Source organism: Syngnathus floridae, chromosome 11, assembly GCF_059516105.1.
Source record: "Syngnathus floridae isolate MCC-2025c chromosome 11, RoL_Sflo_1.0, whole genome shotgun sequence".
Taxonomy (NCBI): domain Eukaryota; kingdom Metazoa; phylum Chordata; class Actinopteri; order Syngnathiformes; family Syngnathidae; genus Syngnathus; species Syngnathus floridae.
Window position 1 is genome coordinate 13299047 of NC_142423.1, and position 27158 is coordinate 13326204.

A 27158-nucleotide genomic window follows, 5' to 3' on the forward strand; every position below is an offset into this window, starting at 1 on the left:
AAACCAGTTTTCTATCGCTACTCTCACTGCTAGCTTCTCAAAGAACCATCAAAACAAGAAGAAGCACTTATTGCTCATTTTCTCCATTTCCGCGTTGGTGATGTATTTTCAATTTTGGCTCGTCAACAGATATTTTGAGAGCTGTTTTGATGGTCGCGGTGACAACTCGGGGGGGGAGGCTGAGGCTCAGTGATTACACCACTCATTTGAACCACTGCATGGTCGTGCGAGATCAATTCTCACCGGGGCCTTCCATCTTACGAGACTTGCAAAACTGCAATGATGTCAGCCATCTGGTTTTGATTTGCGTTCTTGGCCGAAACATGTGCAACATTGCGCGGGAGGCCAAAGCATCCCCAGGAGGTGCTCGGTGTTGCTAAGTGATTGCAGACGCTTATTTCGAGTCGGGTCGTAAAGCGGGACCAGGGTCGGACATGTGCGACTTTACTGCGTCCGACAAAGGTAACGGCGGGTTAAACTAGTGTCACGAGCCCGAGGCGTAAACGTGGGTGATTTGAAAACTCTTCTTCTTACATAACAGGAGCCCCATTACACTTGATTAGAATTCCCCCTTGCGTCACCAAAGTCACAACACAAAACAGGAAAATGCGAAACAGAATGACGGTTCGTGCCAGGAATCAAACGATACAAAATTCCGAAGGTTCATATTTTGCCAAACACTTGGAAGAGAGTCAACAGGAGCCGAGCCCTCTCTGGAAGGTCCGAAATGCCGGTAAGGAATGTCTCACCTTCCTTGCCGCTGCTTCCTTCCTGTGGCGTGACGTCATTGACGTCCCGCGGCGCGTCCTCGCACGTCTTAAGGACTTCCGGACCTGACAATTGAAGCCGGTGACCGTCTCCGGGGGGCTTCTCCTCGTCCTCACTGTCGTCAAAAACAAACTCCTCGCCTTGCTCCTCCTCCTCCTCCTCCTCCTCCTCCACCACCTCCTTGTCCTGCTTTGGCGGTTGATGAGACAAGGCGGTGGACATGGCTCCTAAAGAAGACATTTAGGAAGATCAAACGTTGGAAGCCATTTTTACCTTGGTCAGCACAAAAAGAAATTACTGAGAGTGTCTCATTAAAACGACAAAATTAGGCCTTATATTCCAAAGACTCGTTGCTTTGCCAGATTTTCACTGCGGAAGGAAATGTTCACCGTCACCATTGCGGGCAGCGAAACAGGAAGAAAACTATTATTTCTATCATTTGTGATAAGACTTAACTGGGTAGAGGGAATGAGGCAGACAGATTGCGGGGGCCGGAATGTCCTAAGCTTCTTAACAAAATCATATATAATGCCTTTGAGATAAAATGGCCTATTAAAAACATTACACAACTGCCAGCGAGATGTTGATGCAGAAGCTTTGGGGGCCAGTAAATCCAAACAAAATGCGGAAGCAGTAAGAGTATAAAAAGAGCAAAACTGGTGTGACATATGGTGGTTCGCAAGTCTGTCTGCTAAATCAAAAGGTCCGAAGGCGGCTTAGGGGCGGATTAATTAAGACGTGTGTGTCTCCCCCCCGCGGCCACAGCGTCCGACCACGTCGTCCATCGGTCGAAAGGAATTGTTACTTCTGTGGGTAGTAAAATAGAGGAAATGTGCCTGGACTGCTTTTACAGTTCGAGCCCTCCACTTACAGTATGTTTGCTTTTGCTGCAACAAAAATATTCAAGGGTCAGCGTGAACTGCTGCGTGATTAGTCGATAAAAAATAGACAGGGTGTGCCAAACAAATCATGACGCATTTTGTTTCATTTAAAAAAATTCTCTTAATACGATGATGTTGGAATTTAAAGAAAATTAAAGAAAAAAAACGTTTTAAAAAATTAAATTAAATTTGAACAAATGTGAAGAAATTTAAAAATATATATTTACACAAACAAATCATGACGCATTTTGTTTCATTTAAAACAATTCTCTTAATATGATGTTGGAATTTAAAGAAAATTAAAGATTTTTTTTAAATAGATATTAAATTTAAAAAAAATTGAAGAAATTTAAAAATATAAATACATTTAAAGTAAATGAGGGTAATAAAAGAATAGGACTGTTTTTTTTGTTTTCTCTTCCATTTTAAAACTTGAGAATGGGTCAATTTGGCTCACCACATCACAGGATGCTTAACCACAGTAACTAGTTTATGAGGTGCTAAAGGACAATGAAACATTGACCCCAATGGCAATGAAATCATGTTCCTTCAACAAAGCAGCACATAAATCAAGGCTTGTGATTAAATCGTACATTTGAGCTCCAGTTTACAGTTTCAAGATACGCAGGCTAATTGTTTCTCAGCTCTACAAAACAGTGATTTTATGCGACAACCTCTCTGCTCATGTTAACATAGCGCCCAGTGAGACCGTCACATCTGCTTTGCATTTTAATCAGCGCCTCCCTTACCCACACATTCTCGGGCTCCAGCAGGCCAGAACGACGTGTCAATTGTCCAAAATTTAAAAAAAAAAAAGTTGTCGTCAGCATCTAAATGTTTGTCACCATCTCATTACATCTCACCATTGCTTTTCGACGATGCCGTTTTTGAATTTGGAATCCCCGGCCGTGCATATTTTTCAATCAATTGAAAGCCGACGAAGCAAAGCGTGCAAGCGCCTTCAAAAATGTTTTCTGTTTACAAGCAGAGGAGATTCCACGGCTGGTCTCATCCTCCGGTTTTGTCCAGCCGGCCCGCTCGCTGCCCCCAGCCAGCAACAATGAGCCTTCTGTGGGGAGAAAACCTCGGATGGGCCTGCAGCAAAGCATTGTTTCTTCACTCGTCACCGTGCTTGCTCATTCGCTCACAGGTCATTTGGGCCACGGCTGCGAGCTGTGTGCTTTGACGCTTCTCGTGTCAAAGTAGAAGGACACTTCCTGTTCGTGGGACAACGGCTGAAAGAAAAGTCCAAAATAAAAGCATAACCAGCTTTTGGCTTAGTGGGGTGGAGGATGGAAGACTTCAATCCTCACAAATATGACCAAATATGTAATGTAGTTGCAGGTAGACCGCTACAGGTAGTCTGTTTCCTGAACACTGCCCATGAGCAAGGCTTTTCTTCATGCCATTTTGTTTTGTAAGGTTTCATTTTTGCGTGATGTCATGTGGTGTTCCACAGGGGACGGATGATGAACGGATGGACAGATGAATGGATGACACTTTAGGTCAGTGCTTCCTGAGTATACATACTTGGACCAAGAAAAATATCACCTAGGAGCTAGAACGTCACGGGAACATTGTAGCTTGGTTGCCATAGCGACCGGGAATGAAACCAAGCTGAAGTCTGACCAGACCTTGGAGGTGAATATTAAATAATTGTAAAAAGTTAAATAAACAACAGCCCTGAGTATATCTACTTATCTACAGAATCAATCTAGCCAGCTAGCCAGCTAACTTTTTTTGGGGTGAAGGCATCATTGAGGTTTCTTGACTGCTTTCATCTCCGATTTACACAATGCAGTCAGTTTGGCTTTTGACGACGAGCTCTGGCATGTCCTCGCAACCCGAGTCTCGCTGACTAATTTCTGGATGTTTTTTGCCGGGACGCACCGCCTTAGCCTGCAGTGGAATGTGCGTGAGGTGTGACTGCTGTTATGGATATGTTTGCATTAAAAAGCAACTGACGCCTTCCAGTCCAATTCAGCCTGCATACAGGCTTATTTTTGCAAACGTATATTTTTCTCTGACAAGTGACACATGAAAACTTTGATTTTGTGATCGCTCCCCTATATTAATGTTACGATAGCAAAAATCCACGAGTGATTGACATGACTTGATGCACAAAAAAATAGTGTTAAAATTCATCCAGGTTCTCGGTTAGGCTTGAAGAACCAACCTGACAGGTAGTCCGTGCAGATTTTGTGGGATGAAAGGTTTTTGGATGAGTCATAAAAGGACTCCAGTTTGGACAAAACAAAGAGGCCGGGCGTGAACAGAGAAAATGCTATTCTTCTTCTTGGGGGGGGGGGGTTAAGATGACATAATGCAGATGAAACTGACTCCTACACACCCATCTCCTGACCTACATACAAAAAAAAATCCCCCCACTGTTGAGCAAAGGTGGTATTGAGTGGAGTGACCAATGAACCAACTGGAGTAGGATTGCCAAATGGACCAAAGCAATCGAAATTAGTGGCAACGCCGATTGCACCGATGCCATTGCCGGTAGCAACACGAGCCTGGTTGAAAGCAGCAGTTTACTGGGCCGCTTGAAATACGTGAGGAGCACTTAAGACTTTGCAAACAACTGTAAATCTGCCATCAGACGCACAAAAAAGCGAGAGTGCACCAAGTGACCGTAAAAGTCTTGTCTAAGAATAAATGAGAGCACCGATCAAAACACAAGCGGGGGTGAGCAGAGACGAGGAAATGCAATTTTTTAGATTTTACTCGGGGTAAGCGACTACGCAAGACGAGGCTCCAAAAACGCTGCAGGGAGCTGATGATCCTGCAGCGTTTCCTTCCGCTTTGTCTGAAGACTTCCGATCTTGAAAAAGATTATTTAGCAAACCCCGGGTCCTTGGGGACGGGCCCAAAATGTTTTTGGTTGGCAGTCCAAGACTTATTAACCTGAGTGGGAGGCTTCTGGAGCTCACAGACTCCCGAGAAGATTTACACACAACGCCTGTTGCATAAAATAACCCTGAGTCACAATGAGTGAATTGAGACTCATTGGAAACGCTTGGAAGATCATAGAGAGTAAACAAAGCAGGATATGGTTTTGGTCTAGAGATAACAAATGCTGAGAGACATCATATCATAGCAAACATGCCCCCTTCTGATTGGACGCTCCGAATAGTCAACACAAACAAACCATATGAGGCAAGCTAAATCAATATCCTCATTATACATAATTGTTATCAAACAAAACTTGTATTGCCTACAATTATTCATCTAGGAAAGACTTTCTGAAATTTGGCATTTGTTTGTTCCTAATTCAAAAAGCATGTTTGGCGAAGGCGTGTTTCGATGACTTTGGTGGGGACGAGCAAACCCGCTCAACAACAGAGTTGGGACAAACTGCAAAAAAAAAAAAACTGAGACTGCTCAACAGAATTGGGACAAACTGCAAAAAAGGAGCCCGGGCACACTCTCCTGCCATCCATCAGGAAGTCTTCCAGACCAGAGGCTCAGTGTTCCCTTTCCTTGTTGTGCAGCGGGCACACATCCCCGTTGTGCAATATTTCCCAGCCGGGTGCTGTTGTCAAGCGAGCCTCTCAAAGGAGGCCTTTGCGTGCATGTGCGGGCTTCCGGGGTGCCTGAATGGATCGGGCTAAAATCTGTGACTAAGAAGACAACAATGCCATACAGTCAGCCCGTTCACCCCCAGCGCCCCCCACTCCCTTCAAGATGGAGGAAATGTAAATTCTTCCTCTTTAATTTCCCAGCCCGGGACCCCCAAAGACACAGCGTGACGTCCGTCTCCAGAGGGGAAGCTCTCAATTCCTTAGCTTTTGTTGCACACTGAAGACATTTGGGTTTCGGATCATAACATGAATGAAAGTTTAGAGTAATAGCTTTTACTTTGTGATGTGTTACTTTGTGACTCAAAACTGAACAGCTTTGGTTTTTCAAGTCTTGCAACAAGTGACTTGCCTTTACGTTCGATTGCACAAATATTTCATTTGCTGTTAGGCAAACATGAAGAGCAAAGAGTTGACTGTGGGAGAAAACGAAACCATTTTGAAGCTGGGAAGAAGAGGGAAAAACCATAAGAGCTATTTGCACAAACAGCATAGCCAATATTGACCTTTCGATGAGAAACCCAAATGTCTTCAGTACTAAACGACAAAGGTGTTGACCTTGCCCTTGCACTGCATGTGACCTGAGACCGGCCGGCGACCAGTCCAGATTGTGGAGCACTTCTCTCGCCAGCAGCAAGCTGGGACAGACACACATTGTCACTGTCATGTAGAATCAGCTGCAATATCATAATTATTCATTTTGTTTGTAATTAAACATGGTATGATTATAGACAGCGAGTTATTTATACTTTACCAATAGCATTGATTTCTTCAATCTGTGATTTGCATGTTCTGTTCAGAGGAGACCGAAACGGCTGCTTAAAAATGAAAGCATGCATGTCTATTTGTGACCCCATGATTGGCTGGGGACCAGTACAGGGTGCAACCCGTGCCTCACCCAAAGAAATTGAATGGACTACAAGGGCATCTCCGAGTAGTGCATGCAGGCAGGCCTTGTTGAAAGGCGTCAAGCCACCACAAGTCTCATCCTCCTCTCATGGATGGAACGTTACCCCCAAACTGAGGCCCTTGGACCCCCAAGTCTCCACCGAGCCAGCACTACTCCCACCCCCATCAATGATTCCCTCTGCGTCTGCAAAATGCAAAGAAAAAAGGCTCACCTCTTCGTCCTCTGGCTTGCTTTATTCCTGCTAAACGCCCATCAAAATGCAACTTCTCATCATTGGCGGTTCCTTGTTTGGCGTCCTGCTGGCAAGTTGTCCTCGCTCATACGTCACCTCGCTAGCCGGCTACGGTTGTGCGTCGTCGTGCCTCTCTCTGCAAAGCCCTCGCCGCCCTTTCAACGGCGCTTTCGCCCCCGTTTCCATCCCTTTCTGTCCTTTCTTTGCTTCGCCTCCTTGCTCCCACCTTCCGCGACCCTGCGCTGTTGCCCAGACAGCCGCACAAAAGCTCCGCTACTGAGGGAGAGCTCTCACGCGACGCCGGCCAATGGCGAGGCAGGTCAAAACCACGCAAGTGGCCAATGGGAGGCGTCGGGGTAGGGGTTTGGACCAATTGTGACAGAGGTTGAGGGGGCAAAGAAGGCGGGTGGAAAGGAATTGTGGCCAATTACGGCCACTTCCGCGTTTCGCTTCACATTTATAAGTTTTGGGGTAGTTGTAGTTCAAATTCAACCATAGAGAAGCGAAAGTAAAGATTTTATTGCCAGCGTTTGATTTATCTTACCATAAGTCTATGTGCATTATTTTCCCATAACTTTTGTGTTGTCACTGTGGCCTAATAATAAATTTAATAAATTGATGCATCATAGTTGCAAAGATAATTATACATATTTTTTTATTTTAAAATGTGACGAAATAGCTTCACGGTTTATGGTAATAACTACAATCATATAGAAACAAATAATACAAACAAATGAAAATAATAAATTACGCGAGCCTAGTATTGTTATTGCTGGATGAAATTATTAATGGTATATATTATATAATATTATAATATAATAATTAGTATTATATATATATATATATATATTAAATTGCGAATGAATAAATGAATGAACGAAGCGAATGACTGAATGAATGAAGGACTGACTGACTGACTGACTGACTGACTGACTGAATTGATCAATTAATTAATTAATTAATTAATTAATTAATTGATTAAATGTCCCCTTTTCTTCAGCACTATTAGCCAACAAGAAGCACAAACCTGTCATCGGAAGATTTATTAAAACACAATGAGACAAATCCACAGTACAAATCAAAAGATGACCATTCACTTTGTCGTCCAGTCGCTTTACAGCACAAGTCAGAAGAAGAACGTGCCTGCGCGTCTCGGGACGCCCCACCAGCCCCAAAGTGAACCGCCATAGAAAAAGCTTCAGAAGCTGTGCATTCGCTGCAACAAAAGGTGCCTCGTCAAGGTCTTTTCTTTCTTTTTTTTTTTCTAGCTTTTGAAGCCGTGTTCATTTGAAGCATGTACATACGCAATATTTATAATATTAGACTGAAGTCTTGCTTTGTTTGTTTTTTGTAGACAGTACATTCATCCTGACTCCAGTTTGATTGCATTTGATCAGAATATGTTGTCGCTGATGTCCCTTTGAGGTGACGGCGCGGCCGACATTCATTTTTTATTTGAATTTTGACGCTTTATTTACACGGTTCTGAGGTTTCGTCCGCAACACCAGTTGTTTGCGACAACAACAAAAACAACAAATAGTGCAAAAAGAAAAAGATGCTTTCAAACACAGTTTTCACATGAAATAAATAGTATGCTTGGGGCAGGGGGGGGGCATTGGGGTTCTTACACATCCATAACTGGACAATAATTCCAGAAGGTCATCTGACCGGACCTTCTGTCACAATCATCTCAAAGGGGTCATCATTCCATTTGTTACACACATCTTACGCATTGTGGAAATAGATTGTAAAAATCATGGGCCCATGGTCATTGTATAGCAAAACTGAGCTTCATTTTAAGGTTTCAAGACAGGATTAGGGTTTCAAGTCTTTACATTACATCTTGATGTGACAAACTGACACAAAACCATAAAATTAGAACCAAGGCCAGAGCTGAACTTTGATGGACCCATTGTGGTCTTGAAACCAGCTGGCTTAGGGGTGCCGCCTTACTGTGGTTAGCGACAAAAAAATAGGGTTTGAAGACAGGAGTGAGGATTGCAGCTGAAGTTGAAACAACTGACGGTTGTGAAGGACTGAGGCAAGAAGTGATGGCCCGGTTGCAGTCTTAAAGCCTCTGAGTTTGGGTTTTCTAACTCATACTAGGATTTCAAGGTATGGTTGCAAGCCTTGGACAACATTCTCCATTTGACACAAAACCACAAACGATTGGAGATGACTGAAGCCAAAATTGAGCTTGGATGGCAATTGGGTTGGGATTTGGATACAGGGTTAGGGTTCCGAGCCTTGAAAAGAGAAATCCTACTTGAATTCAACAAAACCAGGAGTGTAGCCAAACTAAGCTTTGATGCTCCCATATCTGCCTTGAAACCACCTGGCTTTCAAGACAGGGCTTCCAATTAGGGTGTTAAGCCTATCAAAACCACAAATACAAACTTTCACGGAGAACTGAGGACACAATATAGCTTTGATGGTCCCATTGCAGTCTTAAAACAATCAAAACCAAGCAAAAGGCATCTTTTGAGCAGGGGAAAATGTAAATATAAAAAAAAAGTCTCGGAATAACAGTCCCACAAATAAAGGCAAATGAATCAGTTTCAATGAGGGTGCAACAAACGCTGGAAAAAATGGAAAACATCACCAGTATCATACGCGTAACACGCTGCAATGCATCAAAGGTCCTGCAGGTGTCGCTAATTTGGCCATCCACGTGAGGTCAAGACCATCGCGACCAGGGGGTGGCGCACTTCCAGCCTTCTACTGCATCCATGAAGAGACTTTGAGAAAATCAACACTAGGTCAATGACAACACAGACAGTGCTCAAACGTCCACTGGGGAGAAAAAAATGAGGAAAAAGTCACATTTTACCTCAGTCCTGACATCTCGTCTGAGGCTTTTCAGTCAAAATATCAAGTTAAAAAACCTCTGCAAAGGTAAAAGTGCAATTCTTCAGATTCAATATGTCTGAAAATGAAAAGAAAAACAAATCAAATGAAAGGAGAGAGCGTCTCAGTCCTCAATGCAGATGACGTCGCTGGCTTTGCCGGACTTCAGGTCGGGTGTGGCCGCGTCTCGCAGGGACTCGAAGGTCTTCTTGTCCAGGTGGCTGCTGGGAGGACCGTTGGACACTGAAAGAAAACCGTCCACGGATTCATATCGGATGGACCAAAAGAAACAAACAAAGTAAAAAAAAGAACACATCTTAATCATCACCAAGCTTGCTCAGCATTTCTGTGATTTTATGACAAATGCTTTTTCTTACCACTGACGTATGGCCCCAGAGGCATCTGACTGTAATTGACCATGGGCTGCCCTCCGGGTCCCCTGAATGCACCCCCGAATGTGCCTCCGTACAACTGGGAGCATGTGAAGCCTCCCTGGCTGAAAGTCTGCTTCAAAAAAAGAAAAAAGAGAGCGTGAGGGAAACTGTGTTAAGTCCAAAGTGTTGGAGCACTCACCTGCTGCGGCGGAGGCTCGCCGCCCCGGCTGGTGAGGCGGCTTAGGATGCTGCGCTCAGACATCTGCAGTCGAGCCGACACGGGTGGGATGCGGGACAACATGTTTGGCAGCCGCGTCACATCGGCCTTCATGTCACTTAGCAGCTCCTCCAGCTGGTTCAGCACTGCGCACACACGCACACTCTCAAATTCCATTTGCCCCCGAAGATGAAGGCAGCGGCATCAGTGTGAAAAAATGACCTTTGTGCAGCACGGCGTTGGCGGGCTTGTTGCCACCCAGGGACTCTTTGGACAGGTGCTGGTGGGACTCGGCCAGACACTCCACCTCGGTGAAGCGCGTGTTGAGAGCCATGGCGGGATGCCCGGGGTCTTGGCTCATGTTGAGGTAGGCGGCACGCCGGAGCTGCTCCTCGATCACCAGCGCCTGCTCCAGCAACTGCACCACAGAAACACATGTTGAAACACACACGGCATCTCCGCCACCCGTTTGTTCCCCCACTGGCCTTGAATCGGCGGGCCAGGAACTTGTTCTTCATCTCCAGGTAGTTGCCCTTGTGCATCTCGCTCTTGAAGGGCTCATTGAGGATGGCGTAGCGTGGGTCGTTCTGGATATCCTGCCAGCGAGCGTAACCGTGCCTGCTCTCCGGTCAAGGGGCCACACGCGTGCGTAAAGGCATCCGAATCCCACCCGTCCCCGAAGTCCACTTTCAAGGATACGTGACGATGCCCGCCAGCAGCCAGTAGTCGTGGCGACGGTGCCAGATGTCGGGCATCTTGCCGGACGACAGCGCCGCTCGCTCTTCCGTCTGCCACAGCGTGTGCAACTCTGAGACGGGGACACGTATTAGCGTGCGTGAAGAGCAGAAACTTGCTTCTGTTTTAGCTTTTTTATTTTTTGCCTTCGATCCAAAGTCACCTGTGAAGCCTCCATCGGCGATATTGAACATGAACTTGGTCTTGAATCCGTTCTTATCCTCCTTCCTGGCGTCCTCCATTTCGTCCACTGTGTCTTTGTCACCGTTTAGGCGAGCATCTGCAGCTGCTGCGGCGGCAGTGTCCTCGCTTTTCACCTCATCTGCACCGGCAACACACGGAAAATCACTCTGGCTTTATTCAGAGTTGTATTTTCAACCAAGAAACATTTTTGCAATCTTTACAAGAACAAAGAGACAACTTGTGATCTTAAGAGAATACATTTCGGTCGGCCCTTTTTGGAAAGAACCACACAACCGATGAATTAATAGCAGGTGGTCATTTTGAGGAGCAGTCCACAGCCTACCTACCTGCTTTGCTCTCCTTCTCCTTGCTTTCTCCTCTCTCAGGAGGCTTTTCTGAGTCTTTGGGCCGACTCTCACATGTAGGCCGAGTCTCACTTGTAGGTGAGTTCCGACCGCCCGGCCCATCCGCCTGTTTGTCCTCCTTGTCGTCTCGTCCCGTTTTCTCCTCAGAGGTCGCCATGCTCTCGTCGCCGTCCGCCGAGTCCTTCTCCTGGCGTCGGTGCGCATCCTCCTCCTCTTCGTGCGCATGTGTCGGCGCTATGCAAGTCTGTGCAGATGTGACAAATGATGCTGTCACATTTTGATAAAAAGAAAGAAAAGAAAGAAAGAAAGAAAACGACGCACTTCTGGCTCCAACTGTTTCTTGCTGTCTTGCTCAGCTGCGTCCTTGTCCTCAGTGGGACCCTCGGTCTTTTCTACAAATACACAAAAGGACATTTGTTGCATTCGAGGGCAATCTGGAAATGACACAATCCAGCCATTTTCAGATCTGCTATGTGGTCATTTTTGCTGACCTGGCAGGTCAGGGGTGCCGGGCTGCGTGGCGATCGGGCTGGCCTGCAGCGGGGTGTTGGGGTCTGACGAAACACTCTCGGTCAGTTTCTTCAGCTCCATGCCGATCGGGATCAGGTCCGGCGAGCTCAACTTTCCGTTGACGTGCTCAAACTCTTGTACCTTCCCAAGTAAACAACGGCAAATAATCATTCACGGCTACACCAACGGCATGCTATGTTTGCAAGAACTGAATGGTTGACCTTTTTCCTGACCAGCGACATGACTCCAATTCTGGTGAGCACGTGCTGGCGTGACAGGCCCTCGCGTGGGACGCCGTCAGCGAACGTCTCAGCTCCGTCGGCGCCAGGCTCGCACAGGTGTCGCATGAATAGAGACACGTAGGCCCTGGTGAAGACACAATGAGGACCATGGTCATGTTTAAAGAAAAAAAAATACATTAAGTGTGTTTTTCATTTGAGTCACAATGGAGCAAGTTTCACCTGAACTCGCGCTCGCTTTTGCCTCTCAGGTCTCGCACAATCCAGTGGGAAGTGAAGGCGTCCTGCGGGGGCATGCCCCAGCGCATGATGGCGTTCAGGAAGGCTTTCCTCTGCCGGGCGTTGAAGCCCAGAACCTGGACAGCAATGCACATCGTACATACACAGGGAAAAACTATTTGCTCTAGATCTAACATGAAAAAGTTCAGCTTTTGTCTCAACGCAAGGCAAATAAATTAGCTTAAAAAATAAAATAAAATAAGCAATACATTACATTTTCCCATAGGCCCTGAAAGGTTGCCCTTATTAAATCAAATTAGAAACGAACTTGATGAACAGATGATACATCTAGCAGAAAATCCAAAAAGAGGATGGGACAAATACTTTTACTTCAACTGACAGATTGGTTAGTTTTTACCTCAATGCTCCCGCCAACTCGGGCCAGCAGGGGGGGCAAGGGCTTGTCTTTGTCATTCCTCAGATGGCGGCGAGAGTGTCGGCGCCCACCTGCCACAAAGAAAAACAGTCAATAAAATCAAAATGATAATGATAAATGATTTCCATCATCCCCCCCCCGCCTTGTGACTAAAATATTTTACAAATTGACTTATTTGAAAGAGCCCAAGTTTAGCCTGGGTTGTTTGCAGATGTTATGGAGAGTCTTTGCAGCATGTTAGAGTTGAATATTACTTTATCGTGTTGTAAGCACGGACCGGACACTGCATTAGGTACACCAACAACAGACAGTCGCAAATGAAAGGAGCAGGGTACCTTCCGGCCTCTCCTCGAAGTCTTCGTCCTCGTCCTCGGACCCCACCGAGTACTCCGACTGGTTGTCTGAAACATCATCCTGCCACTCTGAGCACCACACATCAGAAACAGCACAGTACATCGCTTCCGTCGGATGCCACCTGGGGGCGTCGCGCCGGCCAGCTCAGCAAGCGCGCCCTAGCGTTTGAACAACTCAAAGAGACAACGCTCGTTGGGTTGTTCTGGACGTGGAAGCCAATTGAAATGTCTTCAGTATGAAAATGCAAGAGTGCAAAAGCTAAGCTGGACTCGTTTACAGCGCTAAAAGAGGACAAGGCGACGTCCTCATGGCATCGAACAACAAAGACAAACTTGCAGTACATGCATGTCACTTTCGTTTGTGGGGACAAATCCAGTGGAACGTCAACCTCGAGCAAGAAAATATTTTCTCCCTTTGGAAAAAAAAACTGAAAACATTTGGAGTAGAAATTTGATACATCGTTTAAAATACTTCAAATAGTGTTCATGAGTGGTGCCAGATTTCCAGTTCCACTGGAACGGTCCAAGATGTGGTCCATCCCGCACATGACTGAAGCATGCCGCGAAGACGGGCACTAACACCAAGCGCGTCAACCTCGCTTGGTAGTGGCACCTACCTTGGTCCTCCTGGGTGGTGTCGTTGTAGTTGACTTGTTTGCGGATGCGCTTGCCCTTGCCCAGGTTGCGGGCCAGATCTTCCTGCTGCTGCTCGTAGTGGTGACGCAGGAGCTTCTCCCAATAGTCCGGGTCAACGTTCTCCTCCTGCTTGATAATCTCGCGCTCCACCTCCTCCTGCGCACACACGTCTTGCTAAACGTAGCGCCCTATTTTTTTAGACCTATGCCCCTACAAATTGTCGTTCCTCACCTCCCCGTCCTCCTCTTTGACCACGTATTGGGCCACCTTGAAGGAGCTGAGGTACTCGTTCATGTTCTGGATCTCCGTGTCTTCCGTGGCGTCCTGGCTGCGGTCCAGTAGCTTGGAAATGGCGTCGTCATCGTAGTGGATCACGTTGCCCTCCTCGCCGTCTTTGTTGTCGCCTGACGAAATATTTCGTTGAGCTTGTTGGACAACATAATAAAGCTTGGCGGCGTTTTATTGATTACTGCGGTTCTCTATAAAAGTTGTATGAATTTAAGAATATGTACCGCCCATGTTGCGAGCCGCCTCCATCTCGTCCTTAAAGAGCTCCTCCGTGCCAAACTTGAGGATGTCGTCCAGCTCCTGCTTGGACATGGAGCCCGTCTTGGAGCCCAGACCGGGCCGCACCACCAGATGGGTCAGCATCATCTTCCTCTTGGCCACCTGAGTGATCCTCTCCTCCACCGAGCCCCTCGTCACAAATCGGTAGATCATCACCTTCCTGTTCTGGCCGATGCGGTGCGCTCTGCTGAAAGCCTGAAAAGAAGTACAAAAAAAAAACAATGCAAGGATGTAATGTGCTACCCCAAAATACTTATATATGAGCTCATTCAAGTCAAAAATACAAAAATGACTACTTTCCTATGAGCCTATGATAGCTATAAAGAGCAAATTGTGACTAGGCAGGGTTCCCTTTCTGCAAAATAAATCAGGCTCACTTGGATGTCATTGTGAGGGTTCCAGTCTGAGTCGTAGATGATGACGGTGTCCGCGCTGGCCAGATTGATTCCTAGACCTCCGGCTCGGGTTGAGAGCAGGAAGCAGAACTGCTGAGCGCCCGGCGCTGCAACCCAACACAAGCCATTTATAAGACACATTGGCCTGACAACCGTCCTCCACTCCGCTGGGTTCCTTTCCGAGTCCTGAGCAAAACCCACCATTGAAGCGGTCGATGGCCTCCTGCCGCAGGCCTCCGGTGATGCCGCCGTCGATGCGCTCGTATTTATAACCTTCAAACTCCAGAAAGTCCTCCAGCAGATCCAACATCTTGGTCATCTGCACAAGAATCCAAAATGGGGGATGTAAGAGAAAATACTGAATCGCACTTTTCCTGCACTTACCTGGGAGAAAATGAGAACTCTGTGGCCCTCATCCTTGAGCTTCTTTAGCATTTTCTGCAGCAGCGTCAGCTTTCCCGACGACTTGACCAGCTGGTTGCCGTCGTAGGAGCCGTTGGGCAAAACGGGAGCCTCCTGCAAAAGGAAGGAAAGGCAACGTCAATGACGCCACGGAGCTCTTCCGGGAAACATCTCGGCCTGCAGTCGTACCACAGCGGCCACGGGGAACAAGTAGGGGTGGTTGCAGCACTTCTTCAGGTCCATCATGATGTTGAGCAGGGAGACTTGGTTGCCTCCGCCTTTGGAGTTGAGAGCCTCAAAGTTCCGCGTCAAGATGAACTTATAGTACTTCCTGAGGGGGCAAACACACCAAATCACCCACTGTTTGCCTTCAGGCTTCTCAAACTGGGCTCAGAGCTTGCAACATTGTAGCTTGTGGCCACCACTGACTTCTGCATGGGGCTGAGCTCCACTCGCACGATCAGCTCCGTCTTGGCCGGCATGTTCTTAAAGACGTCCGCCTTGAGCCTCCGGAGCATGTGTGGGCCCAGTAGGTCGTGGAGCTTCTTGATCTGGTCTTCCTTGGAGATGTCAGCAAACTCCTCCAGGAATCCCTCAAGGTTACTGTGCAGTAGTTAAAAAAAAAATTGATTCATGCGATGCAAAATCATTCTCAACCGGAAATAAGTTACAGTATATCTGAGTGAGCGGAATGGCCAACGATTTGAAGTAGCTGGACCTACTTGAAGCGCTCCGGCGTGAGGAAGTTGAGCAAGTGGAAAAGTTCCTCCAGGTTGTTCTGGAGAGGAGTTCCGGTGAGCAGCAGCTTATAGTAGATCTTGTAGCCATTGAGGATTCGGAAAAACTGCAAGGGACAAGCTTAGAGTTCAATTCTTTCATAAACTGCCTTCACATGAGGCTCATCAAAAGTGTTAGCTAGAATAGCTACGAGCTTAAATAAGACTCAATGGAACTAAACATACTAAAACGTCATCTCCCCCCTTTTGATTGTCCTCAAGGTGCATTCAAGGACTGTCCAAAAACACATCAAACCTTGGACTGGTTGTTCTTCAGCCTGTGGGCCTCGTCCACCACCAGACAAGCCCAGGTGATGGATCCCAAGATGGCTTGATCGATGGTAATCAGCTCGTAGGACGTCAGCAGCACGTGGAACTTGATGGGCGTGTCTTTCTGCCGGATGGCAAAACACTTTGAGATCAAAGTTCCTCATTTTAATAGCGAGTAAGTGGACTTTGAGGAACCTTCATGCGGAAAGCTTTGCGTCCCAACTTGACAGCGCTGTCCTCGAAAGTGAACTCGTTCTCCCGGATGATGGCGCGGCTATCTTTGTCTCCGGTGTAGGTGACCACGTAGAAGTCGGGGGCCCACATCTCAAACTCCCGCTCCCAGTTGATGATGGTGGACAGCGGCGCGCTCACCAGGAAGGGACCCTTGGAGTGACCCTGGATGAGCGCAGCACACTCGTTCACGAACACGTTCACACGCGGCACACGGGCGAGACAACGGCAAGCACGAGGGGGGTAAAAAAAAAAAAAAAAAGGCGTGCAGGTCTTGTGTGACCTCTTTGTAGAGCGAGTAGAGAAATACGATGGTCTGCACGGTCTTGCCCAGGCCCATCTCATCAGCCAGGATGGTGTCGGTGCCCTGCGCCCAGGAGAAGCGCAACCAGTTGAGACCCTCCAGCTGGTACGGGTGCAGCGTCCCCCCTGTGGCGTTGATGTACCACGGCTGGTGCTCGAACTTGATGGTCGGCTGCGGGAGCAAACCCGTCGTTATCGGCAACGGCGCTTAGCCATCCGTCTTGTCAGACTTGAGAGCTTACGTCGATGATGGGAGCATCTGGGGGGATCTCCCGCTTGGGCCGCTCCTCTCTTTGCGTCATCGCTTTGGCGGGGCGCTGGTCCTCGCCGAGAATTTGCTCCCTGGACAAGTACACAGAAGGTCTCGGCCTGCTCTGCGAAGCGGACTGGGATGCCAAGTGTGACTTTGGCGAACCTGTGGTCCCAGTAGGACACTTTATGGCTGTTGTATTCCGGCACGTCAAAGTCGTCCACCTCCCACGTGCACTGGTCGTAAGGGAGGTCCCGCCACTTGATCAGGTAGTGCACGTCGCCATCTTTGTCAAAACTACGCACACACGACAGCAGCCGTGGAAATTCTTTTAAGCCATGCAGGTTGTTGTTTTTTGTTTCTCAATAAAGTTTTTTTTTTTTTTACAGGCGTGTAGCAGGCGCACCTGTGGTTGAGGATGCGGTGAATGACCATCCACTCGGGCTTGATGCCATATCGGTAGAAGCGCTCCTCCATGGCGGCGTACTGAGGGTCTTTGCTCTTACGTTTTTCGCTGTTGAGTTCCTCCTCGCCGGAGCCGTAATCGTACGGCGGCGGTTCGTCCATGTCGTTCTTGCGCTGGTAGTTGCGGTACATCACCGTGTGGTACAGTTCCAACTGCGAAAACACAACATCATGAGCACAATGTTGATTTTTCATCAATGATTGTTTTTTTTTTATACTTTTTAAGGTTTCAATTCCGAGTTAGTGTTTCAAAAGAGGCGTGATGCTTTCAAATTACAACTTCAACCTTGTATTTGGGTTTCACAAGTTTTAGCTCAGCTTAAGAATTTAATAAAGAATGGGCAAGCGTTCCTAAAATTGTCACCTGCAGCTCGCTGACCCAAGAGCAGTGCCAGTAGGAGAGTCCGGCCCACTTGACCAGGAACTCCCGCTCGGGGCGGCCCTTGAGCGGGGGCTTGCTCAGGGGATCGACGAGCGGGTGACCGTCTGGGCCTGCCGGCGGCTCGGCGGGCAGGGGGGCGTCACCCCACGTCCAGTGCATGATTTTTTGCACTTTGCCTTTCAGAGGTGAGCACTAAGAAAAGAGTATAAAAAAAAAAATTAGCAATAAAATTAAATTCTTGCATTTTTGGGGGGGTCGTAGTTCATTTAATAATGTGATGGGCTCACCAAGCAGCGCGGACAAATCCACTCCCCGTTGGGAATCTCGGGCAGCGGCGGGTTGAGGCAGTGGATGTGGTAGGAAGACGGGCAGGCGTCGCAACACAGCAGCTCCCCGCCGTCCTTACACACTCGGCAAAACTCCATGTGGTCGTCCTCTTCCTCCCCTCCTGCTTCGTCTTCCTCCTCGTCCTCTTCATCTTTGGCTTCCCACTGGATGCCCTCCTTCTCCTGAGGCCATAGAGTTTTTAAAAAAAGAATGGTGCCAAGGGAAGGCTTTGGAGTGAGTGGAGGAGCTTCATTTAGACAAAAGTAGGTCTTTGCTGCCATTTTGTGGACATTGAAGCCCCTTCTTGGGAAGGAAACCCCTTCACTCAACTCCGACAGATATTTGTCTACTGCTACGTACAATGCTGAAGTACAAACTCTTGCTACTCACACAGTGCGGACAGCTCCATTTGCCCTCGGGAGCCTTCTCCAACTCTGGTTCCAGGCACACCAGGTGGTACGCCCGTGGACAAGTATCGCACAGGATGATTTCGCCGCCCTGCTGACACACCTCGCAGTAGTCCTGGTGGTCCGTCTCGTAGCCGTCGCCGTCCTCCTCTGGAAGAACAAGAAGAAGTTCCCAAATTATTGGATGGATGGAACATCTTTTTTTTTTTGTCACGAGGACTGCTTTGTGTTTTCTCATAGAGGCTCCCATCCTACTTTTCCTCTTTTTGCGTCCACGTCTGGCCTTTTTCTTGGCGGCGATGGGCCCCGAGGCGTCACAAAGCACCGAGGCACTGAGGATGCTGATGTCGTCAAAGTCTGACTCGTCTAGAAAGTCTTCGTCACTCTGACACAGAAGCAAAAGTCAGTTTGCCCGACGACTGGACGGAGCAACAAAAAAAAAAGCCAGCAAGGCTCACCGAGGATGTCTTCTTCTTCTTGCCGCTTTGTCCCGACTTGGATTTGGTCTTCTTTGCTTTCACTTTCTTCTTCATGTCTTTTGCACTTTTGCTCCTCTTTCGAGCACCGGGCCCTGACCAGACACTCCATTAGGGACCCCAGCACAATCCAATGCAATGGTGGCCGAATTCTACGAATTCTTCGTACCTTTTCCCTCTTTGGTTTTGGCTTTTTTGATGGGCCCAAGCGGAGCGCCCAGCTGGCCAACAGAGGTGGGCGGCGCCACGGTGACCGTTTCCACGGCAGCGGCGACAGCGGCAGCCACGGCGGTGGCCGAGGCGCCCTTGAACGGGTTGTTGGCGCTGAACTCGCGCCACTTGGCTCCCAGGACCGTCATCATCTTGGACATGGGGATCTTGGGGTTCTTCTTGGCAATGAGAGGTCTGGGAGGAAACAAGACCATGGAAAAAAAATGACACTGGCACGTCAGCTTTTGGAAATATTTTCATGATTCATGTTTAAGTTTGACCAATGAAAGAGTGTACGATACGGTTTTGACCGTGTATTGACATTTCAGAAAATAAATCCATCTTTTGCTGAACCTACCCCTAATTAGGGCAGTATTGTTAATGGAAATGGAAAGATATCCGTGCTGAGAGCGGCCACCTTTAGGGTATTTGAAATGAACAAGAAACTGAAGAAAAAAGTTTGGTCTTGACTCTGTATGAGGAAATGAATTGTCCTCCATTCAAAGCCGAGGTGGCATTCATGCCAATTCTGAAAACAAACGCACGTGGTGGCTCGGAAAACACTTTTGCTGTGTCATATTTGTCATTTGTCAGGCAGCAGCTTGAGCTTTGGCACGTCGGCCTACAAGAGACCGGCGGGTCCGAGCCCCCGGGACCCCCCCCTCTCCCCCGCTTTGACAGTCTTCCAGCGAGCAGCTGACTGCACATATTGGCCTGCGCGTGTGCTTTAAACGCTCGAGAGCGCCCCAGGTGAAGCTGGATCGGCTTGACACAAAAGCAGTAATGTGCGCTGCTCCACAGAGCAAAAAAAGTTGGACGCTTGCCTGAGGAACTGGCTGAAGGCTTTGTAGTTGGTGATAGTCTTGTAGTCGTCCTCGGTGAAGCCGTACTGGACGTCCTCCAGGCCCCACTCGTGCATCAACTGGCTGGACGATTTGGGCTCCTGAGGTGCAGCGAAATTGAGTATTGATGAAAGGGCGTGTCTCGAAAAGATTATTTATATTCCGCATGTGGTTAGGCGATATTAGATTCTGACGGTGAGCAAAATTGTCTGTTTTCTCATCATGTGAGGGGTCACGTTCAGAAATTTCAAATTTGGCTTCACCGTTTCACAACTCACTTTCATGCTCCCGTCGTCATCGTCCTCATCGTCGTCCTCCTCGTCTCGCTTCTTCTTCCTGGGCTTCCTCTCTTTCTTCTCCCTGGGCTTCTTCTTCTTCTTCTTGGGAAGACCGAACATGCCGGTGTCGCTCCCTGAGCCTCGCTCGGGACGGTCCGGCTCATCCTCCTCCACTTCAGATGCACGTTCCTGTTCGCTATCCACGCTCACCTGGATGCCTCCCTGAGGACCAGACAATGTGCATTGATTGTTCAGCTTTGAGCCATTTTAGGAAAGCTGATTTTTAAGGCAGACAAGTTGCAGAGAGAATAAATTCCTGTATTGTTGGATACCTTTTGCCCGAATGTAAGACGACCCCCATTTTTTCAGTCTTATTTCAATGCAAAAAACATTGTCTTATATTCGGGCCAATACGGTAATTTGTTTTTTAATAGAAAAATAGCACTCGATAATACAGTAATCATCTATAATATTGTATTTAAAAGAAGAGGACGAATGTAAGAATTTTTGCAAGGGTTAATTATGCTATTTGTTCGCCTGGCTATGGTACCATTAGGCTAACACACTTTAAGTCCAAGTTACGTGGTTGCTTTCATGCGTGACTGCTTTTGTTTTGTGCAGAAAGCTTCAACTGGGAGTGGCAATAGAGTGCTCGAAAACTCTGTTTGAAAAAAATTGTTTTTGTTTTTTTTTTAACCCAAGGAATTGCTTGTATATCAGCAAACCGCTAAGTCGGGTCACATGTTTCTCGAGGCGACACGGTTGTTACTAGGCTGCAACAACTCTAATGCTGCTCTTTTCCATGAACAAAGAGAACATCTATGTCATATTAGCGAAGAGACATCTGGAAGGCTGCATGATTCAACACTGGCCAGGTGCAGAAGAACACATCCAGTGTGTGTGTATATGTGTGTGTGTGTGTACACGCCTGTGTGTGTTCCATGTTAGCTCAGTATTTTGCTTCCTTCCACATCTGCATGCATTTTCTGTCTCTCCTGTTTGTATTTCTTTCATGTTGTGCATAATAAAGTCCAGCATGTGAATGTGTGTGTGTGTGCATGCGGCCTGTTGCTTCCACACGCAAACACACACACACAGACTTGCGGGCGTTTTCGCTCTGTGGCGCAGTGGAAAGGCTCGCATTGCCGCAGCGCCCGCCAACCCTACCAGCAGCCTGGCAGTGTTGCCATGGCGACCACATTTGAGCAGTCTCTCTCTCTCTCTCTCTCTCAATCCCCCCCCCCCCCAGTTTTGCTGCCGTTCTCATCGCCCACAAACACAAAAATACACACACACACACACACACACACTAAATCACACCACTGTTCATTTTCCTCTGGTTGCACATCTCACCCCCATTTAATTTTCTACTCTCACTCCTTCCTATTCTTCCATTCACCCTGGGCACACACACACACACACACTCACACACACATACATACACACAGGAGCTAATAGAACAGCGCCATCCAATCACATAGCCCCACATAACGAGCTTGTTATGCAAAGGCCCGTGCTTCTCCGCCACCCTTTGCCGTCTAGACAAATCTCATTTATGCATAGGAAGAAAAAAAGGAAGAGGGGGGAGAGGAGGGCAGTAAATTGAGGAGCGTAAATGGAAGAGGGGAGCCAAGGTGGCTGATGAAACCAGCCGGCGAGGGCGAGATGGAGGAGGCCCGCGCATGGCATAAGGGGCAAAAGAGGACAAAAGAGGAGGAAGGTTGGCCCCCTCGGAGGGAGAACAATCAGATAACTGCTGATAGCCTAATCAAATTAGATGCTCCTGCATATCGCTTCTGCCTCGAAGGGGAAAACTGCAGTGCAGTGCGCTCAGCCCCGCACAAGGCAGCCAATGAGCACGCTGGTGAATATTGTAGTGGGATCCAGGAAAAAAAAAAAAAAAAGAAAAAAAAACAACTCTTTGTCCTCACAGCTGAACTGTAAAATCAACACGGCGGGCTGTTCTGAGGCCTGGTTCAAAAACAGCTTCGCTTGGCTCCACACTCGAGCGCCTTTGTTTCACTGCCGATTGGATAAACAAGGAAATCCCGACTGGGATTCTTGTGACTAAAGGAAGGAAGGAAGGAAGGTGACGTGCTAGAGATGAAGAAAAGATCATCGGATCAAGTCTCGCTTGGTCGGGAGCTTGGCTGGATCGATGAACGTTAGTTGCTTGTGCTTGGCGGGAAGATGGAAAGGAAATTTATTGGGTTGATGGACAGTTAGCTCGCTGGTGATGCCGGAGATCACAACTCAACACTATTCGAGGGCAGCGGCACTATGTGAAACTCTATTTTTGTCTGCAAAATCCTAAAAGTCTGACGATAATTGTGCTAAACAAAAAAAATGTCAATAATGTGCAAAAAATATTTATTCATTCAATCTGTAGTATGAAGTAAGCCATAGCAGAAGTATGTATGCAACTAGCATGTAGCAATAGCATACAATACAAAGTCTCCATTATCACATATAAGATGAAGTAGCATGTATTTTGAAATATCCCGTGCAACGTAGTAATCAGCGTGCGGCAAAGTGAAAAAGGTCAAATAAAACACAAATTAATATCGAGAAGCTGTAATATAGATTTAGTGCTTCGGATGACTGTTGCGTTTGTTGGCCCACCTCCTTTTTCCGCTTCTTGACTTTGGCCACCTTCCCCTCCTTCATCTTCTTGCTCTTCTTCTTCTTCTGCTGCTGCTGCTTGAGGGAGTCGTCGTCGTCCGAGAAGAAGCTGCCGATGGAGGCCAGGGGCAGCACCGGGCGGGTGTCCTCCTCATCTGCGTGCGTAAAAACAGGCATGGAACGTTAGGCAGGTATTTACGACATGGTGGTGGTACACAGCGTCTCCATCGGCTTCCTCCCACATAGCCGAAACATGAATATTAGGTTGACAGTTCTAATGCGGTTGCTTGTGGAGAGAATTTGTGGCTTGGCTGGTGACCAGTGCGGCTGTACCCCGCCTCTCTCCCCAAGACTTTGTTCAGTTCACTGCCACTCTCATTTGGACAAGCACAATAGAAAATGGGCGGATTGATTCTTTCCATTCGGGGGAAAATATTGAAATTTGGAAGTCAGCCAGAAGAGCTTCAAGTAGTGTTGTTGGAGGAACGAGCGTGAATTAACGGCCGGAACCACGTGTCCGAATGGGACAACAATCGCTTGCGCGGGAAATAAAACGTCACAGCAGAGAGAAATGGAGCGCCAAGCGGGGAACGGGGGACTCCCTTGGTTGGACCGCAGGACCGCTGAGCCTTTCCCAGCTGCCGCTTGTCGAAGCGTCTGCGTACAAATGAGCCCACTTGCTGAGCCCGGCGGCCCGCCTCGCTCGTGTGCCGGGCCAACTACATGGCTACAAACACACAACATGAATAATACAGCGTGTGGGATCAACCTGCCAACATTTGTCCGCCTGGCCGGGAGGGCGGGGTGGGGTGGGGGGGTCTGGCTCCTGGTCCAAGCAGACAGAGCAAAACAAACAGTTTAGCAGCGCTAGCAGGAGGCAGCACCACTCACGCAGTCACACTGCATGTTCATATCAAGAGTGGCGGATGCTTGTGTTCAGTACCTGGACACAACTGCCATGGAAACGTTCAAGCCGGGAAGTCTCCTGGCTTTTCTCTTCTCATTTCTGGGGAAGCTATTTACCTCTTATTATATACAGTAAAAGCTACAAAACTCGTTTTCAAATCAGACGAGTAAAAACTGGTCAAATATTAAAAAAAAAAAAAAAGATATTATTAAAAGTGAAGACAATTTGCAATTCTAGTAATGACACAAATTTGATGCACAATTTGTCTTCGCGGGCCACATAAAATAATGTGGCGGGCCGTATCTGGCCCCCGGGCCTTGTGTTTGACACCTGTGCCTGAAATACACAGATGCTACTAAAACACTGACACAAACTACTCAAACAAGTACTGAAATCTCCAACGCATGACACTGAACGGAAATATACAGTTGAGGAGGATGTTCAGAGGACCTTTCACAAGAGTGTCTGAGAATATTTCCGTCCTGTTTGTGGGAGGCAATTGTGAATTACAGGCGAGCCGTCATACAGATCACAGCCTCTCCCATCCAGCAGCAGTGATAATTCGCCGCCTTCAACACCTGCCTCCCCTCGCACTCCTCCCCTCCTTCGCCGCTAAATGGCCCGTGACGTCCCCTCCCGGGAACGACAACCGGCTGAGCGTGCCGTGAGGGGAGGGGCAGTTTTAGGGTGAAGGTCAGCAGCAGGTTGTATTAGTCACGGGAGCACAGCTGGGCCAGGCTAACAAGCCTCGCGCAGCCCCGACAGACGACAGACTCGCTTTTGACCTTCTTGGCGGCGGAAAGGAGCCGAGGGAGATTCATGAGAACCGCCGCAGCGAAGACACTCGGGCCCCGCATGGAAAATCCATACCCAAGTCCGACTCTTTGGAATTTCACAGAAAAATTAACCATAGAGCAGCTTTTCTTTTTGTTGGCAAGTCGCGACACACCGAGGACAAGAACGAAACGCTCTCAAAGCAAACTGCAACTATTTGAGCCAGCCGACTGAAACTCACTCACACGAAGGATTGTTTTCTTTTTTGCTCTTCTTCATTATGAAAACACTCTCGGATAAGCCACGGAATCGGAATGTCATACACCCTCACGCACACAACACGGTTTTCCACATAATTGGAAAGCTCAGCTAAAACTCTCACACTACAGAAACACACACAGTGCCGAAAACACATCACACAACGACTATAGTGCAAGGAAAAAAACTTGCAGGCCATAAATCTAGCATGCTAATGTTAGCATGTAGGTTTTATTTCCAATGAGGGAGCAAACTACTGGAGCTAGCCGGAGTGCCTCAACCAGTGATGCTTATAACGCATTCATCAAAGGGAGGAGACGGAAAGGGAATGCAGCACAGGCAGATGGATTGAAATGGTGTCAACTTTCAGAGAGACCAGACAAAAATAGACGCAGTTCCAATCAAAGGGGTGGGGGTGGGACTGATGATGTTGGGGGTGGTTTGGGGTGCATCGTTCCCATCTCAAGATGGAACCAAAACACAAATGCAAAATCTTGGTAAGATGGTTTGTGACGCAAAGAGTTCAGCGAGCATCACACAATGAGCTATTTGGTTTGACTGTGATTTTGTGGCGAGAAGCTAATTATTATTTAGGTGCACTCGTTGCTGCAGGTTGCTTACGTGGTGCCGAGAGTGTGTGCGTGTGTGTTTTAACAAAAATATAAAAATGTGACACCCAGACTTTAAAATCCCCGAATGGTTTGGGTCTAAACTACATTCAAGCAATGCTCATTGAACAAAAACCCCGTCGGGTTCTGAGGTCTGCAGACTAGGGCTGATTAGCGCAACCCAGAACTCAAAGCAAAGACGGTGAAGCGGAATTTAACCGTGATGCTGCACGCAAGCGAATAAGCTGCCGACAGAAGCGAAGTGTAAATACTCTACTCGGCAACCCAGGTTTAGAAAATTGCTTTTTCTTTTAATCATTCTACTTTTGCTCTCTTTGCTTTGCCTTGAATGACTTTGGCTGTGCACCGAATTGCTTTGTGTATGAAATGTGCTCCAGAGCTAAAACTGTTCTGCCCTGTCTTGCCATGCCTGACAAATGGTCCCTCCATCCAGTGGTCTTGAGGATCATGTTGTTGACTTGTTCTAAAGTTGAACTCATGAATGCGTCTGCTTTCTTGTCTTGCCGTAGCAGCAGCCCCCCCCCCCCCCCCCCACACACACACACACACACATACATACACAATCCTTGCAATCAACTTTAAACACCACCCCCACGCCATTGACATTGGAAGTCGGTGGACCCCCTCTTGCTTCCAAAAGCATGCAAGCAGTTTTTTATATGATTATTTTTTCATTTCTTTCCATGCAACAACCCCCCCACCCCCACGCAGTCCCCTATTCTGTGTCTCCTTTCAAAAATCGTGCAAAAATAACAGCATGACTGTGCGTATTTTTGCAGCCCATCCCTCCTCCTTCTCCTCGTCTTCCTCCTCCTCCTCCTCAGACAAGCCCTTTCTCTTTGGGCCAACATTCAAAGCGACGCTAAATAAACTGAAGGACACTCCGCCTCCCCCTTCGCCCCTCCGCCTCTCCCTCCCTCGCTCCCTCCCTCCCTTCGTCCCTCCCTCCTCACCTGGCATCTCGTCGTCAAAATCCATGTCGTCCTGCGCCTCGTCTTCATTGCTCAGCGACCCGGGCATCTTGATCTCATCGCCCCCTCCTCCTCTTCCAAAAAGCTCCTTTTAGGCTGACAATAGTGAAAGTTAACCCTCGGCACGCCGCTCTCGTCCTCCTCCACCTCCTGGCGCTCTTCCTCCCCTCGTCAGCCGCCGCTAAATCCGCAGCACTGTGATGAAACAAAAACATTCAAATGTGATGAGGCGAGATCCGCTCACGGGGCTCTCTTAGCAAAAAAACAGGGCTGCCAGTCTGGAATTAAAATAAGAAACACACACACTGAAGAAAGAGAAGAGGGGGGAAAAAATGGAACACACATGCCCAGATTGTGACGTCTGGTCTGTTGCCATGACGATGCATCCCATAATTTCAGCCACAACTAGTTAGGCATGCCTGCAGAGTTCTACTACTAGTGCAAAAGAGATCAAGAATAAAAAAGGATTCCAAATGTGTGCACACGCGAAAATAAATCAAAAAACCAAAAAGGCGCCAGAGGAGGAAGCTTTCCCGCCAGACGTCCGCAGAATTGAGCGGCAAACTTCTTTGCTGCAGACTCGAAAAGAAACCCCTCCCCCGCCGCCCCTCCGACACAGCCACCCGTCTGCAGCCATATATGGAGGCTCAGTCATTTATGCACGGGGGCTCATGCATCCATGCATGTTTTAATACTTTTTTTTAAAATTACTGCTTCGCTAAAACCGAAGTGGACGCAGACTGAGGAAGGGGACAGGCTCTCTGGTTGTCATGGTTACCGCAGCATCAGCACGGGATGCCCAATGCACCCCAACAAACAGTCACACATTCTTCTCTCACCAGGTAAACGTTGCTTTTTTGGCACTAGCAAAATAAACAATCATTACTTTGTCATTTTTGAACAGTGTTGAAGGTAAATGTTGCTTTT

At 47.8% G+C, this 27158-nt stretch overlaps 2 protein-coding genes across 8 annotated transcripts in view; both read right to left on the reverse strand.

Annotated features, from left to right (window-relative positions):
• Positions 1-6669, reverse strand: part of arhgef10la (Rho guanine nucleotide exchange factor 10 like a) — a 57099-nt gene extending 50430 nt beyond the window's left edge. For all 4 annotated transcript variants that reach the window (XR_015861286.1, XM_088389491.1, XM_088389490.1 and 1 more), the window contains exons 1-2: positions 6355-6669; positions 750-995 (exon numbers count right to left, since the gene is read on the reverse strand). Coding sequence is in view for 3 of the 4 variants with exons in the window: in XM_088389491.1 (XP_088245617.1) it covers positions 750-990 (241 nt within the window). In the remaining variant the exon portion in view is untranslated. The remainder of the gene's footprint in view (positions 1-749; positions 996-6354) is intronic.
• Positions 6670-7403: 734 nt separating this feature from the next.
• On the reverse strand, positions 7404-26803 carry chd5 (chromodomain helicase DNA binding protein 5). Of its 4 annotated transcripts, none has more exons than XM_088389568.1 (39): positions 26214-26803; positions 22693-22847; positions 20071-20292; positions 19775-19893; positions 18910-19145; positions 18723-18835; positions 18520-18649; positions 18248-18414; positions 17818-18039; positions 17513-17722; positions 17090-17301; positions 16849-16980; positions 16676-16775; positions 16414-16605; positions 16095-16295; positions 15886-16023; positions 15576-15697; positions 15283-15456; positions 15043-15184; positions 14836-14967; positions 14653-14770; positions 14434-14558; positions 14002-14251; positions 13721-13893; positions 13471-13645; positions 12836-12901; positions 12483-12571; positions 12068-12201; positions 11828-11972; positions 11588-11747; positions 11418-11488; positions 11079-11340; positions 10712-10870; positions 10513-10621; positions 10299-10431; positions 10036-10231; positions 9796-9959; positions 9600-9729; positions 7404-9465 (listed from the first exon to the last, which is right to left on the reverse strand). In XM_088389568.1, exons 1-39 carry the CDS (start codon positions 26278-26280, stop codon positions 9347-9349), a joined length of 5964 nt encoding a protein of 1987 aa, XP_088245694.1. In that variant the 5' UTR covers positions 26281-26803; the 3' UTR covers positions 7404-9346. The 4 variants fall into 4 exon arrangements, with proteins under 4 accessions (XP_088245694.1, XP_088245692.1, XP_088245696.1 ...); XM_088389566.1 differs by having other exon boundaries at positions 12836-12922; XM_088389570.1 differs by having other exon boundaries at positions 9600-9726; positions 26214-26801.
• Between the last annotated feature and the right edge of the window lie 355 nt (positions 26804-27158).

Bases quoted from the DNA above. Each gene is read 5' to 3' on its own strand.
- chd5 (XM_088389566.1), bottom strand. From the start codon at position 26,280: ATGCCCGGGTCGCTGAGCAATGAAGACGAGGCGCAGGACGACATGGAT. The intron at 20,293-22,692 runs GTGGGCCAACAA...TCTGGTCCTCAG, and splicing joins TCAAGAAGCGGAAAAAGGAG to GGAGGCATCCAGGTGAGCGT. The intron at 16,981-17,089 runs GTGCGCCTGCTA...GTGTGTGCGTAG, and splicing joins CACCGCATCCTCAACCACAG to TTTTGACAAAGATGGCGACG.